The sequence below is a fragment of the Pelodiscus sinensis genome, chromosome 3, assembly GCF_049634645.1.
Source record: "Pelodiscus sinensis isolate JC-2024 chromosome 3, ASM4963464v1, whole genome shotgun sequence".
NCBI lineage: Eukaryota > Metazoa > Chordata > Testudines > Trionychidae > Pelodiscus > Pelodiscus sinensis.
In genome coordinates, this window is record NC_134713.1 from 155,284,135 (window position 1) to 155,305,955 (window position 21,821).

The 21,821-nt window shown below is 42.1% G+C and overlaps 2 protein-coding genes across 4 annotated transcripts in view; one reads left to right on the forward strand and one right to left on the reverse strand.

Annotated features, from left to right (window-relative positions):
* Nucleotides 1-9,624, forward strand: part of LOC102458713 (calpain-2 catalytic subunit) — a 57,294-nt gene extending 47,670 nt beyond the window's left edge. Inside the window, exons 17-21 of the mRNA XM_075925266.1 lie at nucleotides 1,017-1,085; nucleotides 1,699-1,777; nucleotides 3,688-3,804; nucleotides 5,061-5,119; nucleotides 7,370-9,624. Of these exons, the coding sequence (XP_075781381.1) occupies nucleotides 1,017-1,085; nucleotides 1,699-1,777; nucleotides 3,688-3,804; nucleotides 5,061-5,119; nucleotides 7,370-7,393 (348 nt within the window). The 3' untranslated portion in view covers nucleotides 7,394-9,624. The remainder of the gene's footprint in view (nucleotides 1-1,016; nucleotides 1,086-1,698; nucleotides 1,778-3,687; nucleotides 3,805-5,060; nucleotides 5,120-7,369) is intronic.
* A 95-nt stretch (nucleotides 9,625-9,719) lies between these two features.
* TP53BP2 (tumor protein p53 binding protein 2) overlaps nucleotides 9,720-21,821 on the reverse strand; it is a 70,649-nt gene continuing 58,547 nt past the window's right edge. For all 3 annotated transcript variants that reach the window (XM_006133421.4, XM_006133422.3, XM_025189816.2), the window contains exons 15-18: nucleotides 21,177-21,310; nucleotides 19,344-19,510; nucleotides 14,128-14,327; nucleotides 9,720-10,549 (exon numbers count right to left, since the gene is read on the reverse strand). In XM_006133421.4, coding sequence (XP_006133483.2) covers nucleotides 10,508-10,549; nucleotides 14,128-14,327; nucleotides 19,344-19,510; nucleotides 21,177-21,310 — 543 coding nt within the window. In that variant the 3' untranslated portion in view covers nucleotides 9,720-10,507. The remainder of the gene's footprint in view (nucleotides 10,550-14,127; nucleotides 14,328-19,343; nucleotides 19,511-21,176; nucleotides 21,311-21,821) is intronic.

The following is a 21,821-nucleotide window of genomic DNA, read 5'->3' on the forward strand; positions in this document are numbered from 1 at the left end:
GCTGGTGGCCCCCCTCCCCCCAGCACTTCTGGAGCTCTCTGAATCAGCTGATTGGCAGTGTTCAGGAAGCTCCAGGAGGGAGGAGGATTGGGGCCCGGGAAGAGGCAGGGTGGGGGCTTGAGCGAAGGGGTGGAGCAGGGGCAGAATGTGCACTTCCTGGCTAGAGGGCAAGTGGCACCTATGGCAGCTCCCTTCTGCTCCTTTCCCTCTAGCGGTTCCCAGGAGAGGGGAGGAGGCAGCCATTGCCAGGAGCCAGCATTCTGAACAGCAGTTCCTGCAGCACAACTCTACTGACACCGCCCCCAGCCCTGTCCTCTGGTGGGGCTGTACAAGCAGACCACAGGAGACATAGCTGCCTGGAAGGGCTGGGGTGGTACAGCTGGGCCAGAGGAGGCACAGTCCCTTGTTCTGCTCCTTGAATGTGCCCCCCAGGCATCTGGGGAGAGCACCTGGCCTTTCTTTCTCCTCCATGTGTCGCCTCTTGTTCCTTGTAAAATGTGGTGATAGAGCCCAGGAGGCCACTCTTGTTGTTATGGTAACAGAGACAGACAGTGATGTTAGGATTCTATTGGTGAGGGTTTTCTAAAGCATTAATCATTTGGTAAATAGTTGCCCTTGCTCTTGGTTATGTGTCTGTTTAGAATACAAACATATTATGACTCAGATTCTCAAAAATGGCTGAACCACTAGTGTGGATGAACTGGCATCCTCTGTCCACCTGCTGACCCATGCAAGGAACTGAAAAGGCCTGAGAAAGTATTCAGAGGTTCAGATTAATCCATTCAATCTTGCTGAATTAGAAACTTCCTCCATTTCTTCAAGTTGTGTTTCAGAGTCCCTTTATCCTGCAGGAGGAGCACCACCAATAAGCCAGGCATCACAAGATGATTTGCATCCTTCTCTAAAGGGAACATCAGAAAATTAGTGTTGAGATTATTCTAAAGCAAACCTAATGTAGGGGAGGGAAAACCTTTCTTTCCTGCCAACCAAAGAGGTTGCCTTAACTCATCCTGCAGTCTGATGGAAGTGGTAAACTGGGACTGAAGGAATTCCACATACTTTGGACAAAGATACAGAAATACCAAGTAAGATATGACCTCTGTATAAGTGAGCATGTGGTATATTACTTATATGTATAATATGAGTCTGTTTACTATACTAATAATAATATGGTCTGTTTACTATACTATATGATATGGCTATGGGTGTAAATCTATATGTATATTGTGGGTACGGTGTATCTATATGGGCAGTCCTGAGCACATGTTGTTAAACAGAAAGGTTGCGTTCTTCACTAAAACCGGCTTCCCTGCCCAGTTCTGAGAGCTACTGAACTGCCTGCACTTCCACTAAGTCAGTGAGGAGCTGGGGACCCTCAGAAGAGGCACATGGCATTTTGCAGGATGGGGCTCAATAGGACCAGAGAGCAGTACAAGGGCAGCATCTCCACTAACGCACCTTCCCCAGTGCATCTGCTGTTGTGCTGTATTGTGAAGACAAGCCCCAGGAGCTGTCTTCTAACTGACTGCTAATTATTTCAACCCCCAACTCCATTGTAGAGGCTAGTAAAGTTGGTTTCATTTCTCAGCAAAGCACAGATCCTGCTTTCAACAGGAATTTCTCTGACTTCTGTCTGAAGCGAAAATAGCCAGCTCTGTATGATCAACAAGCTCCGACACTGGGTTTTGTGTTTTACAGAAAATCTACAGGGAAATAGACGTTGATCGCTCTGGTACCATGAACTCCTACGAGATGCGGAGAGCATTAGAAGAAGCAGGTACTTCTGTTCCCCTATTGCTGTATTACCCAATATTTATCTGCCCATGTACAGGGTTAGGCCAGTTCAAGCCCCTCTTCTACACCAAGAATCAAAGTCAGTAGGTGCTGGTGTAAATACAGGGTACCATTTCAGTGATCGAAGCCAGCTTCCCTGGTAAAGATCACTGAAATGGTTACACTGTATTTAGATCACATCTTCTGTGGTGGCTGGCCACAGGCACTAACAGTTTGTTACCAATTGCTAAAGGAGTCTTGTGCTACTAATGCTAAAGGCTGTGGATTCTGTTCCCACTGGCTAGCCATGTTATCTGGTTATATGCAGCCACACGGTCACATTAAAAACAACTCAGAGCAATGAATTCCTGTTTGAGATTATTCTCACTTAGGACCTGGCACAGTAGGATCACGAGCAGGCCATTAACAGCCAGGATCCATAGGCTGACATCCTTTAGTGACAGAATTGGCCATGGGGAGAAACTGAGGCACAAAAAGGAAAGTGCCTCGCTCAAGGTCACCCAGCAGATCAGTGGCAGAGCTATAAATAGAAGCCAGGCTTCCTGAGTTTCAGTCCAGTGCTCTGTGTAAAGGATTCTTATGGCCACTGCACAATGACTACAAGGGGAGTAAAATATAGACACGAGGTTACCACCATGAATGTAGCCGTAGGCTGTGTCTACACTGGCGCGATCTTGCGCCAAAGTAGCCGCTCTTGCACAAAAACTTGCTGCCTGTCTACACTGGCCGTGTGTTCTTGCGCAAGTAAGCTGATGTTCTACTGTATGAAATCAGGGCTTCTTGCACAAGAACTCTGATGCTCCCGCTCAGGAATAAGCCCTTTTGTGCAACTGTTCTTGCGCAAGAGGCCAGTGTAGACAGGCAACATGAATTTCTTGCGCAAGAAAGCCGTATGGTTAAAATGGCCATCAGAGCTTTCCTGCGCAAGAGAGCGTCTACACTGGCATGGATGCTCTTGCACAAAAGCACATCTTTTGCGCAAAAGCACATGCCAGTGTAGACACTGTTCTGGAAGAGTTTTTGCACAAGAACTCTTCCGCAAGAGTTCTTACACAAGAAGCTGCCAGTGTAGACGTAGCCTTACAGTGAGACAAGCCCACAAGTCAACTGACACTTGGACAAAACTCATAAAAGCACGACATCCACTGGCGTTCTCAATGCCACAGCTGCATGCTAGAAACAAACATCAGCACAGCACAGCACAATTATCCTGCAAACCAGCTTCAGCAGTGAAAGTACATACTGTAGGTGGGCTTAAGAGCTAGAGTATGAATGATGATCTGAACTGCTGGAGAGCGTCACAAAGGTGCAAAGCCACAGGTCCTGACAACAGTCCCCATGGCTCCCTCCCAGAGCAACCCCAGTCATCCTCACCTGCTGCTGTTTGTATGGGTAAGACCGGATAGCAGAGTTTGGCTTCCTTGGTCCAATAGGCAGCCCTTCTATGCCCCTCAAATTCTGCATGATCTTTGGGTAAGGATTCCTGCACACTTACTACAGTACAGAGTTACTCCTTACCACCATTTTTCCGTGACTAGTCCACAGATGCAGTCACTCCCTCTAAGACTGTGAATCAGAATGGGTTCTGCTAGCCCTCCTGAGCACATGGAGTAGGCTCACCCGATCTGAACTCATGCCAAACAACTTAGAAAGGACCACTGATAAAGTAAAAAGGAGACATGACCCATAGCGACCAACAAGCTTAATAGTTAAAAAAACTGATACAGAAATGTGACCAAGTAACCAGTATAGATATGAACATTTTTCGACATTGCTCCTATTGTGCATTTTGTAATCTTAAACCAAAACGTGCACGTTGCTCCTGTTACATCACCACCACCTGATTGCATTGTTAGCTGGCCAAATGTTTTCACCTTTTATTCTGCTCACTAGGGTTCAAACTGACTTGCCAGCTGCACCAAGTCATTGTGGCTCGTTTTGCAGATGAGCAGCTTATCATCGACTTCGATAATTTTGTCAGGTGCTTGATTCGGCTGGAAACTTTGTTCAGTGAGTATTTTCTTAGCAAATCTTTACGCTGTAAAGGAGCCCCTTGCCTAGCTATGTCAGGTAAGCCCCAGACTCATAAGGGAGGTTTAGTCATGAAAGGGTTTAGCATCTAGTCATCCTGCTGCCTGATGGAATTCACATCCCTAAGTTAAGTTCCCAGGCTTTCTAGACCATGCAGGGGGAAAATTAGGTACCTAAAAATAGGATTTACAGAAGCCAGCATGCTGAGTGGGGTCTATCAGTCTCATCTGTTGAAATTGTTCCACTTGTTATGAAATACTGCATCATAGGGCCAGAAGCATGAAAGTGACTTGTTAGTCAGTGATTGCATCTGGTAAGGAGATGACCAAGGTTTAAGTCCCAGCCATGAACCAGACAGACAGAGTGAAAATTTGAACCCTCCTCTCAGATCTCTTGGAGGAAGGCTTTAACCGCTTAGCTTTGATGGGAGAGGGAGGAGAGGATGCATACCACCTCTGCCATGTTTTGTGCAGGACTCAATCCAGTAGGTGCATTCTTAGGTGCCAGTGTGAGCATATTGGCAAGATAGATGTGAGAATACCTTGCTTGTGAATTGTTGTGGGACTTACACCCGAGTTAGGCACCCGACTGCTAAGTGGTGTCAGGCCTTAGCTGGTTTTGCACATGCTTACCGGCAGCAATTTAGAGATCATGCAAACTTACTACTTAGCCAGCATAGACCTATAGGAGCCTCAAGGGTTAAGTAGCAACCGAGTTCAGGTTTTCTGAATGCTTGTGGTGGTTAAATGTTGGCCTTATATGGCAGTTGGACACCTCCATGTCCCTAGTTAATGGCACATCCAGGACTAACATGACAAAAATAGAAAGCACTTCCACTCACGGTAACAGGTTTAAAAGTTTTCATTGACAACTCTCCTTATCACTGTTCTAAACATACATTGGACCATAAAATAATTTTTCAAACAATTTAACATTAGAGTCTTTATGTTGCTTTTTTCATTTCACTCAGCTTGAGCTAAGCAGCCACTAGTTTTCATGCACTAGGACAAAACTGTACTGTTTTTGCTGTAAATAGTGGACAGTTTTTAATAAAGGAAACAGCTTTGATGCAATTCCTCTTGGTTTGGTTTTGTCAATGGTTGTTTTCATAAACTCTAAATTTCCCCTTTTAAATCTGAGACAAACATTCATAGTCAAGACAAAGGGCTAATTCAGATTCTGGTTCTTGCTGCTTTCTTCAAACACATAGCTTGTTTCTCTCTTCTCCACAATAGAAATATTCAAGAAACTGGATGTTGAGAAAAGTGGAACAGTGGAGTTGAATCTGAACACTGTAAGTTAATAAGTCTGTGTGGGTTCAGCAGTACAGACCTGTGGCTTGCTGAGATGGTTTTGGAGAAAAATGCTGATTCAATTCTAAAAGCTGTTTGCCTGGATTCTAGACCCTGGGGATGGTTGGTGCACTCTGTAGTGTTCCATTTTCATGCAGTGTTGAGAATCTAAACACAAGTAAGATATTGGTATCTTCTGTGCTTAGTGTTTTTGTGCATGTGATTAAAGAAGGTAAATCACTTGCTAATCCACTTGTATTATTCTCTACTTCCCATTTTGGCCTCTTCCAGTCAGGGATGCTGGAACAATTTGTATAGTGGGGCCTTTGAGAGCCATTGAACCAAACTGTGTAAACCCTGCATATAATGGAAGCCATTTGAAGTCATGGCATGTGGCCGCACCCTCACCATCTATACTTCTAGTTAATTAAACCTATGATATATTTGAGTTTGTCTGTATGTCTGTCAAGAACTCCTCCTAAATAAGAGCTAGGACCACCAAATTCAGTATAGATCTTCCTCTTACCATAACTAAACCATGGCAAGGGTTTGGTTGTGCCAGGAAATTGGGATGTGCCTGGAATGGATTGCTACTCAGAAAACCATATAGAGAAAGAGAGTCATCAGACAGGCAAAATGGGTGCCGCCCCCCCTTCCAGGACAGCCCAAGCCTCCCACTTGCAAGGTGCCCTTTTAGGGAGGACGGGATGGGGGGTGAAGCTCCCCCACCTCCAAATTGGTATAGGTACTGTACTGGCTGTTCCTCCTTGCTCCCTGATGAAGGGGAAGTGCAGTTTGTTGTATTCCTCATGCTGGATGGGGAGCAAAGGGATGATCTTGGACTTGCTCCAGCTGAGAACATGTACCCTTCCCCTGGCTGTGCCTGCTGTAGCTGCAACAGCCATGTAAAGGCACTTGTCACCTGACCCCAAGCTGCTGCAGTGAGAGAGGGCTGGGGTAGTCCTCTCTCTGCAGGACAGCCTGCATCCTGAACCCCTCTTCCCCAGCCCCCACCCAGAGAAATGATTTAAATGAAGGATGGACATTTTCATTTTATTTTTCAAAAAACAAAAAATTGAGCTAAGGACCCAAGCACCACCAAGTAAATCTTCTGGTAACCTTCTCTTTTACTGGGGTGAATTTCAGTGGCAGCCAGTTCTCCCGTTTCCTATTCTCTCCCCCCCCCCCCCCCCCCCATCAGTAGGTCCATCTTCCCACAGCATCCTCCTTTACCCAACCCCTATAATTTTATTCTCTAGTACTTCTATTCTTCTTCAAAGGGGATTCAGCTAATGTAAAGTAAGGCTACTTTACTTCTGAATGAGAATGTGCACCTGGGTTTATTGCACTTCCCAGCTCTAGTTAATTCATATTAATTAATATCCCTGTAGAAATGAGTTCAGTGTATGAGAGAAACTAATGTTGCTCCCTGTAATTTGAATGATGTTTGCAGTAGTGTTGTCATCTGCAGTTGACATAATCAGGTTACATTACAACCAGAGAAGAATTGAAGTTGGTTAATTATAAAATGTGTTTACAGTTCAGCCCATAGTTACATGAACATTTCCTGGCACATCAGTGAATAGGGATGCAATTGATAACACATAGAATAAATGTTATATGTATTTGTAACCCAGACCAACTCTACAGTTGTCAGGCATTGAGGAAACTTCCCACAAGGTCTTCTGTAGGAATAGATTTGCCTTCTTTACACTAAATGGCTACGTCTACACTGGCATGAATTTCCGAAAATGTGTTTAACGGAAAAGTTTTCCATTAAAAGCATTTTCGGAAAAGTGAATCTAGATTGGCAGGATGCTTTTCCGCAAAAGCACTTTTTGCGAAAAAGCATCCGTGTTCCGCAAAAAAGCCCCGATCGCCTTTTTCACTATCGGGGCTTTTTTGCGGAAAACAGTACTATGCTGTCTACACTGGCCCTTTTGGGCAAAAGTCTTTCGGAAAAAGACTTTTGCCTGAACGGGAACAGCATAGTTTTTCCAGAAAAGCACTGATGATTTTACATGAGATCATCAGTGCTTTTCCAGAAATTCAAGTGGCCAGTGTAGACAGCTGGCAAATTTTTCCAGAAAAGCTGCTGATTTTCTGGAAAAACTTGCCAGTCTAGACACAGCCATAATGTTCTTGTCCAGACCCCATATATAACATGTTATCTTGCTAAACTTGCACTGTGCTTCATTTTGTACAGCAGGTGAGAACAGTCTTTAATTCATGTTCTTCCTTCTCTCCACTAGTGGTTGTGTTTTACTTTCATCTGAAGTTATAACTGACCTCAACTGCAGACATCTCATGAAATCAAGAGAATGGAACGCTTTCATACATCTTGCAAGGACACCCCAACTCTGCTGCATCTCGCCCCCCCCCCCCCCCCCCCATCACCAGCCTGTTCCTTATGTTTATAAAGAGATGTTTAAACTAGTGCGTAGGAGGGGATGGGCAGAATATTTTGAAATACCTGAATGACCAAAACTCCAAGAACATAAAAGCTTTCAATCTCATTATGCATACCCACAGACTGGGTAGTTTTAACTACCTTAGAGCTTTCCCATGGAGGTTACCCAACTCTGTATATAATTCTTCAGTTCTGTTTGACAATTTTGCTTACTTTTACATTTAATCAAGGAGATAAAGTGCAATTAAATGTGTCTTCTGAGGAACAGCAGTTTTCACTGTAAATTAGAAAAATGTATTTTAAAATGAAGTTTGTAATTCATTGACATTTTAAGCTGCTAGGAAGTGGTGGCCATCTTTATTTAAGAGAGACAAAAAAGGCAGGTCTGAATAGAAGCAGCAATAGAGGCCCAGTGCGCTTCAGTTTTTCCACTTAGATAGAAATTTTGAAATCAGAACAATGTTATGTTTTAAACACAGGCAATGTTGCCTTTTAAATAAGTGGCAGCCCAGTGGATAAACTGATTATTGTAATCTTGCCACGCCTTAAATGCAATGGTAATCTTGTTTCATCTATTCTTTCAAGGACTGGATTAAGTAATTCTATGCCAGTTTGACCAGCAGGAAACTATACACATTAGAGAGGACAAGATCCTACCAATCTTGACATGAATTCATGCCAGAGGATTGCTATCAGCAAGATCTGTTTCAGTCACCAAAGACTTCAAGGAGAAACAAGTGCTGCCACGTATGGTAGGGACCATCAGTGGTTATGAATTATAAAAAAATAAAACCTCTTAAACCTTACCTTGCATTAATTTTGGAAAGAATGTAACAAGATATTTCTATTGTCTTCACCTCTCACAAGTACTGATTTAAATAAAGACAGGGCTGGCCCAGGCAGAAGGTGTTTCTTTGTAATGGGGATTAGTTAGGTATATAAAGCCCTGATCGTCTGCAACATTTTCTATATGCTGTGTATTTCTTGGGCAGTCACACTACATGTTTCTTGAAGGGTACTGTAGAAAGCAATGCTGATATACACAGGAAAGGCGCTCAATTTTTATAGAAGTGCTACACGGCAAACTGAAGGCATGAAATTAACAAGTATCCAATATTAAAAGCATAAGTGTGAGATTAACAGGTTTCACAGTCATGACCAAGTGGCATTTTGTCAGCTAAATTAGCTCAGCAATTATGCGGTGGTATTGAGCAAGACTTTTCTACTGAAAGCCCCCCCTGTGTGGGTGTGTCTTTTTGACTGGCACTCCTAATTATCCAGCAAGGGTCTGAGAGCAGCAACCTGTGCCCTGATGGCCAGCAGGTTTGATTATTGAAATTTCTGCCTACCAAAGATTCCAACAGTGCTCCCATTGTTGCTTGCATTAGGTTCCATGTGCAGCCATACAACTGGTCACTGGTTCAAGCAATTATACTCATTACTCAAAAACTAGCTAAACAGCTGCATCGCAGCAAACCTGTGTTGGTCCTAGACATGACAAGCACTTTTGCCCAGTGCCATTCCCCTGAGCTGTCTAATGCCACATGCTCATGTCAGTCTGACAAACCTTTTCAATGAACCAAGCCAGTGAGAGATCACACTTTCACAGGGCCCCATACAGAACAAGTCCCAAACCCTGAACTGTAGGTGAAAGATCACACTGCAGTGTGATCAGAGAACTCTTTCAGTTTGTATTTGTAGATTGCAATGATTACGTGAGGCCATAAATTGCATGACCTTTCGTACAAGGGAAGGCTACTGATCCTTAAGTTTTACTGACATGTCTTCAACAAAACTCTGACTAGTACAGCAATATCTCGTATAAGATTATCATGGTGGAAAAAACTAGCTAGAAATAATTCTGCTGTAAAAGTTTCCATTTAAAAATATATCTGTATGGAGTCGTTCCATTAAGCCAAGTCAAACAGATCTAGTCACTTATAACCTTCATGTTATTTCTAGAGCTAATAAGGGCTACAGTTTGCACAGCAGGTGCAGAACATTATTTTGAGATGAAAACTATACGTCAAAAGAATGGGTTTCTACACTGAATGTATTAAATAAATAAATAAATATTGGCACATTCTAGGATGTTAACATGTATTGTGTTTATGTATTTGCATAGCAGGCTGAGAGGTCTCAATGATGTATTAATGCCGATGTCAGGGATAGTGACACTAAAGAGTTAAAACTTAAGAGGAAACACCATTTTAATCATATCACAATTAACAAAAATAAGATACAATTATAACAAAGTTTGAGTTTTAAAGGCTACAGAAAGTTTCTAAGCTTAATTGTCAGTTACAAAAGACAATAAATACAGAACTTATTTTTTGTAAAAACAAGATTCTAAAACTACCTCTGATATAGCACAAAGTGTTTTGAATACATGGAATTCCTAAGATGCTACAGCATTTTATCATTATTGCTCAATGGACTAGTCAAAACGTTCTTCACTGTTAGACACACTATTTTATCTTCATACTACTTTAACAAACACTTTGCTTACAGAAATGTGCTCTCTGTGTGGGTAGCTCAGATGACTAATTTCCTCCACTAGGAACAAAGCCAAAGCCAGATTTGGAATAAGAGAGTTGTGTGGAACATTAACTCCCTTCACGGATACTGAAAAGTTCACTGCATTTCATGCAGAACATTAAAAAAAAGTGAATTCTGTTCCCGTGTACATATGTGCCATTTGAAAAACAGCAGAGTGGGCAGTAGTTGAATGTTAGGCTTGCGTAAGCCAGATGTAGCACAGTTCTGTTTGTTCATAAGCAGCATTTCAGCTTGTGGAATGTCCTCCTCCATTTGCAAATCCATTAATCCTTCATTTGTTTTCAAGCAAATTCTTCATTGCTTTCAAGTTACATTGTTATTTTAATAAGTCTCATTACATTGGAACTAAAGCAAAATGAATGATTTCTTTTATAGAAGTAACTTATGATTTGAACTTCATAACTCGGGATGCTGTGCAATTTCATGCCAAGCTTCTTTGCCTTGGTTTAATCCGTGGGTATAGCTGTGGGGGTGGAAAAGGAGGGAAAAGATTTTTAAAATGATAAAGGGGCAGAAATTCTCAAATGTACACAAGTATTTCCATCATGAATACCAAGAGCCACCAGGTTCTAATTATATAGTACATAAATAGCATTTCCAGAGGCAATTAAGAGTAGCAATGGCAAAACAAATTTTAAAATTACTCCAGGCAAGCATAAAAATACCACAAGGATGTATCAATTGTGACAACACAGTAATACGAATGTCAAAAGCAGTAAATTGAAAAGCAAGCAATTCTAAAACGATCTAAGCCACTAGGAACAGTCAGCACTATTCAGATAGGCTGTCATGCAACAAGAAAAGCTTTGAGATCCAGTGATTGCTACTGTGCAGTGAGCTTCAGAAGGTATTTCTGTTCTATTTATAAACAAAAGAGGTCAGGGCTATCTGGTTTCATTCATCTCCATGCTCGTCAAACAGCCTTTGACTGGGAACAGGTAATCTGAAAAATCTACCTATATAATTGTCTGCTGACTGGTTCTGCCAGAACAGAATCAGCATGAAATTTCACATGCTTTGATCATTGGCTCTTGGTCACCACCACCCACCCCTTTAAATGCCAGGCCTTGAAACAGTCTAAGGTTTAAAAGCCCTTACACTCCAAACCAATTCTATATCCCTGTGTATCAGAATTTCAATGTCTGAATACAGGAAGTTCCTTCACAATGAATAAATGCTTCTGAAGAGAAAAACTGCAGACAGCCACCAGAACTCTCAAATTCATTTGGTCACTTTTCCATCAGCTGTGGTGTGAAATCAGATTTTAAAGCTACCAACAGATTGAATACATTAAAAATCTGACCCTTCCAAAAAAAGTTTGTTTTGCATAGACCAAGTCAGCAGCTGTATTATAATTATAGTTTGAAAACTTGTAGCCAGTATTTTGCTCCACTCATCCCATTCAGCAGAGTTCTCACATAGCGTGGTAAGTTTCATGACTGACAAGGTTCTAGCTGAAAAATTAAAAGTATTGAGAGGCAATTGATCATTTATCCTAGACTCACCAAATGCATTTAATCTTAAAGAGGAAAAGTAACTGTGAGATCATACAAACGAGAGACAATGTAAAACTACTGAACATCTTTCTCTGGGCTAAATGCACCCATGGCATTGCCTGAAACTTAGGCTCGGGTATCCAGTGTCTAAGCACTTCCTATTCAGAGACTAAGAAAAGATCATTTAATTATGAATACTTAATTAATTGAAGACTGAAGAGGCAGCACCAAAAATTTAATGGCAAGCATGTTTAATGATATGGTCTTCTACTCCTTCCAGGGAAGGAGACAAGAATGCCACTGAGGTTAGGCTCAAAATAGCTAACAAACTGGCAAAGGGTTACTGCTTTACAGTTTTTAAATGAACACAGGAGAAGAGAGGTATGTGTTCTCACACCTGTGCTCTTGCTCAGCCTTGAAGGTGTAACAAACAATCCAGACTGCATCACCAAGGCACAGTCTTCCATGGGGTTGAAAGATACATTTCAGTTATATATACACACCACACAACTTGCAACAGCACAGCTGGGCCAAGAGCAGTTCCTGCCAAACAAACCACTGTCCACGCTGGCGCTTTTCATCATTAAATTTGTTCTTGTTTGTGGTGTTTTTTTTCACACCTCTGAGCAACAAGTTTTAACAATGAGTGCGCCAGTTTAGACAAAGCCTAAATTAGTTTCTCTTCCTGACCTCTTCACCACATGCCCCTAGAGTCTTTTCTTGAGCTGCTTCTTCATGGAGTGCTCCCTCTGTCTCCACAGTTTGGCATGAACAGTGAGCCCCTCCAGAAACTAATCAGAGTTGTCTCAATGCTGATGCTCCTAAACCAGCGATGTTCAGATCTCACTGGTTCCAGAAGCCAAATTGGTAATCAACATTACCCAAAGGAGCTATAATAGTGCATCTTCCAAGGTATTAATGCTGTTTGAGAAAGGACTGGAAGCATGAAGAGATATTCCTAAAGTACTAGACAAAGCAGAAGACGTACAACAGCAGGAGACTTTAATTTAAAACATTCTAAGTAGGCCTGTTCTGAAAGATATAGGAATCCAATCTTCATTCCCATCCATTTGTGAAACTCTCTCTGGAAATCAGCTTTTGGGCACAGATTATCTGTATGAGGAAAGAGCCTGTGTCTCCTTGAAGCATAACTATTAATCAGCTGAAATTCAGAGCAGTTAAGGGATTCTGCCAACACTGAAGGATTATATCCTGCAGCAATGGATACTGGACATGTATGAATAGATTAATGGGAGAAGTTTTAAATAAAGAGACACAAGTGTCCATCTGTTACCGTTTTCTGGGAAATTGTGTGTTTTGGGGAGGAAAGGACAGAGGGAACAATGTGTTTACAAGAGATCTGCCCCATTTCCCCATTAACAAGTGTGGTAAATAACAGAACACAATGAGGTAAAATCACCAGTATCAATCAGTTTAATGTGGATTTCTTTGATATGCTTCAATGTATAGAACTGCTGCACCACTAAAATAGTATTTTTCCAGTCTCAAAATATACATGTGGGAAAATGAGTTAACCTAGAAAACAGAAGAATAGAGGCGCCTCTGATCTACAGGAGGCAAAATGTGTGTGTCATAACCCAGGGTTGACATTTCAATCTCATCAGCCTGCCAATTTCTTACTAGAACAATACTTATCAAACTGCATGCTACAAAGCTTAAGTTGTAATTCGTACATTGTGACAAGATCTTTTACTGAAGTTTTCTTGTGTAGAGAATTGTCATTTTTTTAGTTCTACTTCCAGCACAAGAGGCTTCATGACATAGCTGGACACTAACTGAATAATACAAGGAGGACAATAAGAATCTTTAGAGGTCTTGCTTTTTTGACAGCATGATCTCTCTCTTCTGTACTGGAACTATTTTAAATGTAGAATTTTGAGGTGTGCTCGGTCCTATGAGAGCCCTCCGGGAAGATATCTATATTCTGGATGCGTATATTGTAGGAAGGCTGGTAACATGCCCTGATGATCACCATGGGAGCCAAAGCAGACTGCATCCTTAAACCAAATGTCAGATTTGCAGCTGATTATTTTAATAAAATGACTGTATTTAAGACAACAAAGAATCCTGCAGCACCTTAGAGACTAACAGATTTATTAGGGCATAAACTTTTCAGGGTAAAACCCACTTCATCATTGTTTTACCCAAAAAAGCTTATGCCCTATAGATCTGTTAGTCTCTAAGGTGCCATAGAACTCGTCGTTTTTGCAGATACAGAATAACTCGTCTACTCCTCTGTACTTAAGATGCCTTTTTCCAGAGAGAATTAGTATCTGGAAAGAAAACACTAACTCCAGCTTTCCCCATAGTAACAGAAAAGACTTCATTCAAAATGAGTTCCAAGTATAAGTCAGTCACAAGTTTAGTTGCAAATTAGTCATTATCTTCTTAGAAATGGGAAGACAAAATTGTACAGGGCTGTAGAAGCCAACACTACCATGTTGGTTACATGACAGCTTTTCCATACATCTAGTTTGCATTTCAATTTCAATGGTTATAGGGCTACGTATCAAGAGCAACTCACCCCAAGCAGATTGCGTGGTATGTATCCTTCTGTGTCATTTAGCCGGGCCCACCACCACTCAATTTCATCTTCATCTTCCCGGCGTAGTACTGTCATGCAGTCTCCTTCTTTCATGGATAACTCATCATCATTCTGCGCTTCATAATCCCAGAGTGCGTAGATCACCCCTTTGTTCATTATCCCCATTTTCTCCTGCACTCCTGGAATATGGAACACAAACCAAAATAGCTCAACCTAAATTGTATCACTGTCTCATGGTCACTTGGGAACTTTTGTACCATATCTTGCAGCCAAGAAAGTCATAAGTCATCCCATTAACTACCTAGTCATCAGCAAATAAATAATGCATTCCTGCAAGCTATTAAAGGAGTAAGAGACATTAGAAAACTTCAGGCAATTTCAAAAACATACATAATCTCCTACTCACATTATGCACAAGAAACACTGGCTAGATAGAAAAGCCCAAAATATGGACATATCATAAAGTCAATATAATGATAAGCAGGGCTCGACAAACTATGTAATCTACTTGCCCGTGGCGAGTAGATTATAACCCAAAAGAGCTGTGTTCGGGCGATCTGCGCATGTGCAGATTGCCGGACAGCGCAGCTGGCGAGCGGGGCTCACCGCAGCTCGGCGAGCCCTGATGATAAGACTGTTTATTACTAAAGTAAATGCAAATGTTCTTGTAGTGCCCTGGCTTCTTATTAAGTTAGTAGGTGTAAGAAATGCAGAAATACTAGCTGCTGGTTTTGTTTTGTTTTTTAAATGATTATTAACTATTTGCAACAAGAAGAATCATGTTTTTATTCAGCAATAGCAAAGTGAAAATGGCATTCAAATGAGCACTATCATCCTCATTGGAAAGAAAGGAAAATGAAGGTATTTCGAGATTAAGCAATTTTCTACAATGCTGCTGAATTTCAGAATTAAGACCAGAAGGTCTGATTCTCAGACTCATACTCTAGCCTCTGCCTAAAGCAAATAGCTGCCCCCCATCTGCTTTATATCTTTAAGTAACTGCTGATTTTGTTTATATAAGCACACATACCCCTGCAGTTGCTAAACTTGTACCACTAATTTTAGATAAAAAATAAATTAGTTCAATTGCTTCCATGATAATTGCAGCCGTTTCTTGGGGTTTGTATGTTATCCTCATTGAGTTAGCATATTCAGTTCTTAAGCAAGAGACATCAAAAGCTCCATATGCATTCTACCACTTCCAGACTGGAAACCAAAGCAGAAATTTAATTTGGAGTAAGCGAATGAAATAATGTATACTAACCTCTTCTTATTTATCTATCTAGTCTAGTGAAAAGGACAAGCCCTCGTTTTTACAGAATTGTACTCAATGTGGTATGCACTTCTCACTCTTGCCAAATGAAACCATCTAAGCATTTTTGGTAATGCAGCAGCCTTAATATGCTGTTAGATGACCCAACATCTTTTGATTTGGCCAAAGAGCTCAAGCTGTGAAATCCTGAAAACGTCATTTCCTTCTTTCCTTCCATACAGCTTTGAGACTTGCTAATGTGCTGCAGTTATTGGAACAAGAGCAGTTTAAGAAGTCAGATTCCAGTCAATCAAAAAAAAAATATCAAAGGGTGGAACACAACAATCTAGGTTATGTAAAGTTTCAGTCAACACACCTCTAGTATCCAGAGACAGGAAGCATAATGCATAGAACCACCCTTTTGTCAGTGAACTGGGGTAACTAGTGTGTCTGTTGAGGCCCTTGAAAAGATGGAATTCTGGGATTGGTGAAGCATCTGATGAGAGATCATGTCACATGACCTGGGAAGGTTATGCAGCATGGGAAATCAGGTGACTCCCTAGTGCCTATACAAGCTCCAGGTATATTTCAAAGAGCAGGACAAGGAAAGAGCTGGCATGGGTCTCTTCACAGCAACCTGAAGGATGGCTTGACTGGGTAGAGCCTGTTTCATTGCTTTTTTTCTAGTTTATTGATGTGTAGAAATCACTCTTAAAATGAAGATAGTAAATCTCATTGTGGATAAGATTACAAGCATAAGTAATATCATAGTTCTGCTTTAAGCCTTTAGTCCTTCAGCCTGGATTGAATTAAATGTGGCTAGATGTGCTGAAGCAGCTTTACAAGTACTGTAATTTCTTTGCAGCTAAAAGGGATTAGGTGAATATTATTCAGGACAACACATTAACTGCTTCACTGCTGGCCAATATACTGAGTAGTAGGGATGTAAATATTGTTCAACTGTTTAACTATTTTGACCAATTAAAATGATATAATTTAGCCAGTTAACTATCAGTGGGCCAGTACAGAGCAACTGGGTCTGTGGAGCAGGGATCCCTCCTGCTAGACATGAGGGTGGGGACTGCTCCAGGCCAGTCTGCTCACTGTGGATGGGAGTTGGGGCTGCTCCAGTGCAGCTGTGGCACAACCAGGGCCCCACCAGGTGGCTCGACACATCCAGGTTCTACTCTGGTCTTGCACGGCTAGACATCCAATGGGGTTTGTGCAAGGTCCCGTTACCCAGTAAGCATTCCAGTAAGCCTCATGCGTACTAGTTAACCTTTTACATCCCTGCAGAGTACATCCATCCAGTTTACAGGAGACTCCTGTGCTCAGTCTACTGTGGCCTTGAGAAGCTCAGATTTCAAGTCAACATCCCTTCTTTAAAATAACAGCATACGAAATCGCAAACGGAAGGAATATTCTTGGCACCAGGAAATCAGATTGTCCCAATCTGAGAACTTGCTCTCATTGGAGTAGATGACCAGAATGTCATATTAATAGGCTTTGAAGTCCAAAAATAACCATGCACCAAATACATAAGCAATATCCTACTGCTTGCCTAAGACACTAGTTTCAATCTGTAAAAACAGACAGTGACCTAAAATTGTACATCTTCAGAACAGTCACCCTGAGGCTTGTGTGACCTCAGTTGAAATCCTACTTAGCTGGTTTTCCTGCTTTCCAAAGAACAACTTTATATTTGGAATCAAGTGGCTTCTTGGTTATCAACTGCAATCCAATGAGGCCATGCAACTTTGTACAAAATTCTGTAAAGCTATTTAGCCAATTGTCTCAAACTACTGCCGATATTCTATTAGGGATGTTCAATTTAGATTAATCGGCTAATTTGATTAGTCAATAAAGGCCTCCTCCGCCTTGAAGGGTAGCAGGGCTGTTGCTACATTTGAAAGGCAAAAGTGCTGTGGGTAGCACGGGGAGTCCCCAGCTGACCCCAGGCTCCATGTGGCACTGCCGCTTTGAAATTGTGTGTGCAGCCTGGGGCCAGCTGGACTCCCCGGCTGCAGCTTTGAAACACCCTCTCCTTTTCCCCTCTTTCTGATAGAGAAAGCAAGGGGGGGGGGGCGGGAGGGAAGCAACTAGTCGACTATCTGATAAACATTTTCTAATCGGATAGTCAACTCGTTGTTCTACGTATTCAAGGAATAACTAAAAAGTGTACTATCACTTGTAGCCAGACATGAACGCCATCTTGGTTCCCCCCCCCAGAGAGCAAGAGAAAGGCAGTCAGCCTTTGATGCCCTGGGAACACAGGTGTGCTGCCTGTCCCTGACTCTACCATAAACAGAAACCAGACAGCAAATGGGCTAGTTGACGACCTGGGGCCTCCCGTCGCCCTGATGGCTAGTACCAGTAGTTGACACGCCTGCACTGTCCCAGAAGAGGAATCTTCGCCCATCACATACCAGAGGTGCCCATTGTCTGCATTTTCCCAGGTGTGAATTATGCTTTGCACCCTTCTTGGGAAACTTGGCATTCAAAGCCATTTTTCCTAATTGGCCACTTGAGACCAGGAAGAAGCCTACATGATCAAAGGGGTATAAAGAGGGGTTTAGTAGCCCACCCCATTGGAGCTCCAAGCATCTACACCTGCTGGCAGGTATTGATGGTCTCCCGAGGTCTGTGGAACGCCCAACCTCGCCCTACTTCTTCCCGAGGGATTGAGAGAAAGACGCTGGCCACGCCAAGTCTGGAACGCAGGGGTGAGAATATATACCTGCTCGGTGTCTATTTTGCATGCATTTAATAAGAGCTCAGAGAACCAAAAGGGTTTCATGGTACCTGTACGTGACTTATTAGTGTAATTTCTGTCCTGTCCTTTGTAGTGGCTGTGTTATCTGTAACACAGTAGTAGCATTTAACAGCTAAGTTTACCCTGTAACAATAAAATAGTAACTGTTTAAGCTTTAACCTGACTCCTTCAGTTGCTGTAACAGAACCAAGCACAATTTAAAAGAACTTCAGCCGGTCATAAGGGACGGGTATAGGAAGAGCTTGGGCGTTTTGGATCGTGTCACTCCCAGGTGACAGATCCATTGGGGCATCTCTCAGTCTTCCCTAGACTGCCCGCTGCAAAAGGATCCTGTATCCTAGCAGCTGAAATCTGAGATGTAATAAGCTCTACCTATAAACTCTGGGGCGTCTGTCAGCCAGTTGGCTGCCCTCCGCGACGGCACTCCGGTCCTAGCGGTAAAGTCACGGACATTAAACCTTTTCCCAGTAACTAACACACACACACACCCTGACCATCGGCTGACATCACTCCAGTCTCAGTCTCTCTCTGGTCTCTCTCTCACACTCACACACAGTTGACTACCTAACTGATAAGTAGATAAGAAGTGAGAATACATTTGAACTTCTAACACTAATGTGTTAAAAAAAAAAAAGCACGCAGCTTAGGCTCCTTGATGATCAATACACTTACTGTACCGTGGAGAGGGCAAAGCAGACAAAAACAGCTGTACTTTTGAAATTGAATCCCTCTAGCCTATTTGAACAGAACTTTAAAAAAATCCTGCATTGTAATCACGTGGAAACAGTACAGAATCAAATTTAGAGCACAAAATCTCTGACTGAGCAGAAATTTGGCAACAATTTTCCGGCTTCTGATATTCATATGTAATGAGTTGAAAAGCATCACAGAGTAACTTTTCAGCAAATATTAATAACCCAAATAGGAAAATCTGCACCCAGTTCCGTTAGCACATATTGGTAAATTTAGGTGGACTTTTCCCAGTGGTCTTTGGAAAATTTTCCCATTGGATTAACACACTCAATTAGCTTTTCCAATTAAATCAAGGTATCCTCTGCACAAGAGGCCTTGCTTATTTCAGGATAGCCACACTTCAGTAATTAAACCCAAAACATATTGAAAGGCCTCCAGGACCAGCTGGTATTTTTCAGAACGGAACTCAACACGCACCGTAAAGAAACTGAGAGCACTGGGTGTAGCCTTCTTCCATTTCTTCACATTTGTCTGCAGCCGTCTGCATGTCACTGTAGGTCATAGCAAATACAGCAGCACCCGATTCCACTAGGAATTTGCACACCTGGACATTATTGCAAGATGCCGCGCAGTGTAAAGGGGTCCTATGAAATGGAAGAGAAAGAATGACTGTTAAGTTCAATACATCCTTTCAGGTGTGTTACTAATAGTAGTGCTTGTTGGTTACATCTACATTGCATCTAGGAGTGAGCCAGCCATCCGACAGACAGATTCATATTAGTAGGGCTCACACTAGAATAGATGTGTAGTTCAGGCTGTTCCAGTTCAGGCTGGAACTCAGGCTCTGATGCCTGGGGAGAAAGAGGGCTTCAGAGCACTGATCAGTGTCCAGGCAACATCTTTCACAGCTATTTCTAGCGCACTAGCATAGGTCAGCAGATCTAGGGTAGGAGGCTTGCTTCCAGATGTAATATCTACCCGTAGTCTCCATGGCTGAGACTGCTTTTATGCATGATATAGCAATAGATGTTCCACCAGTAAAGACCCCACACATGAAACAATTAATTCCTAAAGCCAACAGTAGCTATATTTCCCAAATGACATCAAGTTGCCTGCAGGTGGATGCAGCAGAAATACCAGTGCTTGGATACCAACAGGAAAGTCTAATTTCTAACCATGCTAGTTTTCTGCTGTCAAATTGCAAGACCAAATAAAATCACCTCAATGATCATACTGAAGTCATGCCTCCAGGACACAGACAGCTAACACTGGAATATGGCTCATTTAAGTACAAATTCTTGCCTTACATTCATTCTACTCATTTTATTTTGTGTGTTTGGATTTAGTCTCCAAGTTCTAAGCACTTTCCATATAATTGGAAGTACAGTAAGAATAGTAAAGCCAGCAGCCTTTGAGTGGGCCTTTACTTGCAAGAAGTAGTTCTCCCCTTAAAAAAAATCTTAGGTGTCTGATACAAGAAAAAGGGGGAAAAAAGTCACTTGAGTAAAGGACCGACAAGAGTTTGCAAGGCCTACATTGGGCATTGGACAGTGAGTGTAAAATTCAGGCTTTCACTTTTGTAGGGGACATTTGCAATCTAGCAAACCAGCTCCTCCTTATACAATAAGCTGCCTTAGCTAGAAGTTTTCAAGCATGCAACGTTCACTTGAAGAGCACATGGATTCTCCTCGACACTCGTTACATATTCATTTTCAAACAAAAAAGAAACCAGAACAAGTTTTCTACACGAAGTACAGCATTTCTACAGCTACTGAGTGTAACTCAGAACCTTTACAGTCAGGTTTTTTGAGCCACCTTCCAAATTGCCCCATTGTGGGTTATAGCCTTCCTCGTCTGTCCAGCTCAAGATGGTGGACAAACTGGGTGAGGAAAACTAACCTTGGGGGGTTCAGAAGCTTAAGTTGAAGCACTTCCTCAACAGGCCATATTTTTACCCTATCTCCCTACTTGATACTTCACCAGGAATTGCTTCTGACCAACTAGGTTCTCCAGTAGGAAAAGCATGGCTAATTAATTCTATAATATTCCAGCACTTTGTACAGACTGGAGGGAGTAATTCTAAAGACTCCATTCTCTTCTATTAAGGCCACCTTGTGCCACACACTCAGGACTTCATGGATAGAATACTTTCCAACGCAGCACTCTACTTCTTGCACAACAGATAGGAGTGGAGAGTCAAACTCAGATACCTCACATCAAATTAATTCAGGGGCAGCACCAAGGGAGCTGTTCTTTGGCAAGGAGTTTAAACACTAATACCACTTAAGGGAAATTGAAGACAGTCCTTACCATCCATCACTATCTGCAGCATTGACATTCACACCGAACTGTACGAGAAACTTTACAATCTCAGTGTGACCAGCACACACAGCATTGTGAAGGGCTGTAATTCCTTCATCATTGGGCAGGCTGGGATCTTCAACCTACAGGGCACAGAAAAAAAAAAAAGAAGCCGGTCCCATGCAAGTGACTGTGTATACAGCATTATTAACCGGACAGCACCTTATATAAAAAGGAACAACTGTCATCTGATTTTGAAAGATTACTTAAAATCAACCACTAAAGGAATACAGTCGCCTCTCCCTCTCCCCCCAGAAGTCTCACATATAACAGGGCTCGACAAATAATACAATCTACTCGCCCATGGCGAGTAGATTGCAACCCGGAAGAGCCAGGATTGGGCGATCTGCGCATGCACAGATCACCCGACAGCATGGCTGGCGAGCCCTGCTCATTACCCAAATTTACCGTAACTCTCCAACACTGAAAATGGTTTATAGGGAATATTGGCAGTGCCCAGATACTTTAATAAAAATCAGCATTATTGAATTGATCCGAGCTAGTTTTAGAGAGGGACGGCATTGCAACCTTTTCAAACTGAAAGTCAGGATTCCTGCTTATTTCACACTGAGATGTAAGCAAGGTAAGTGATTT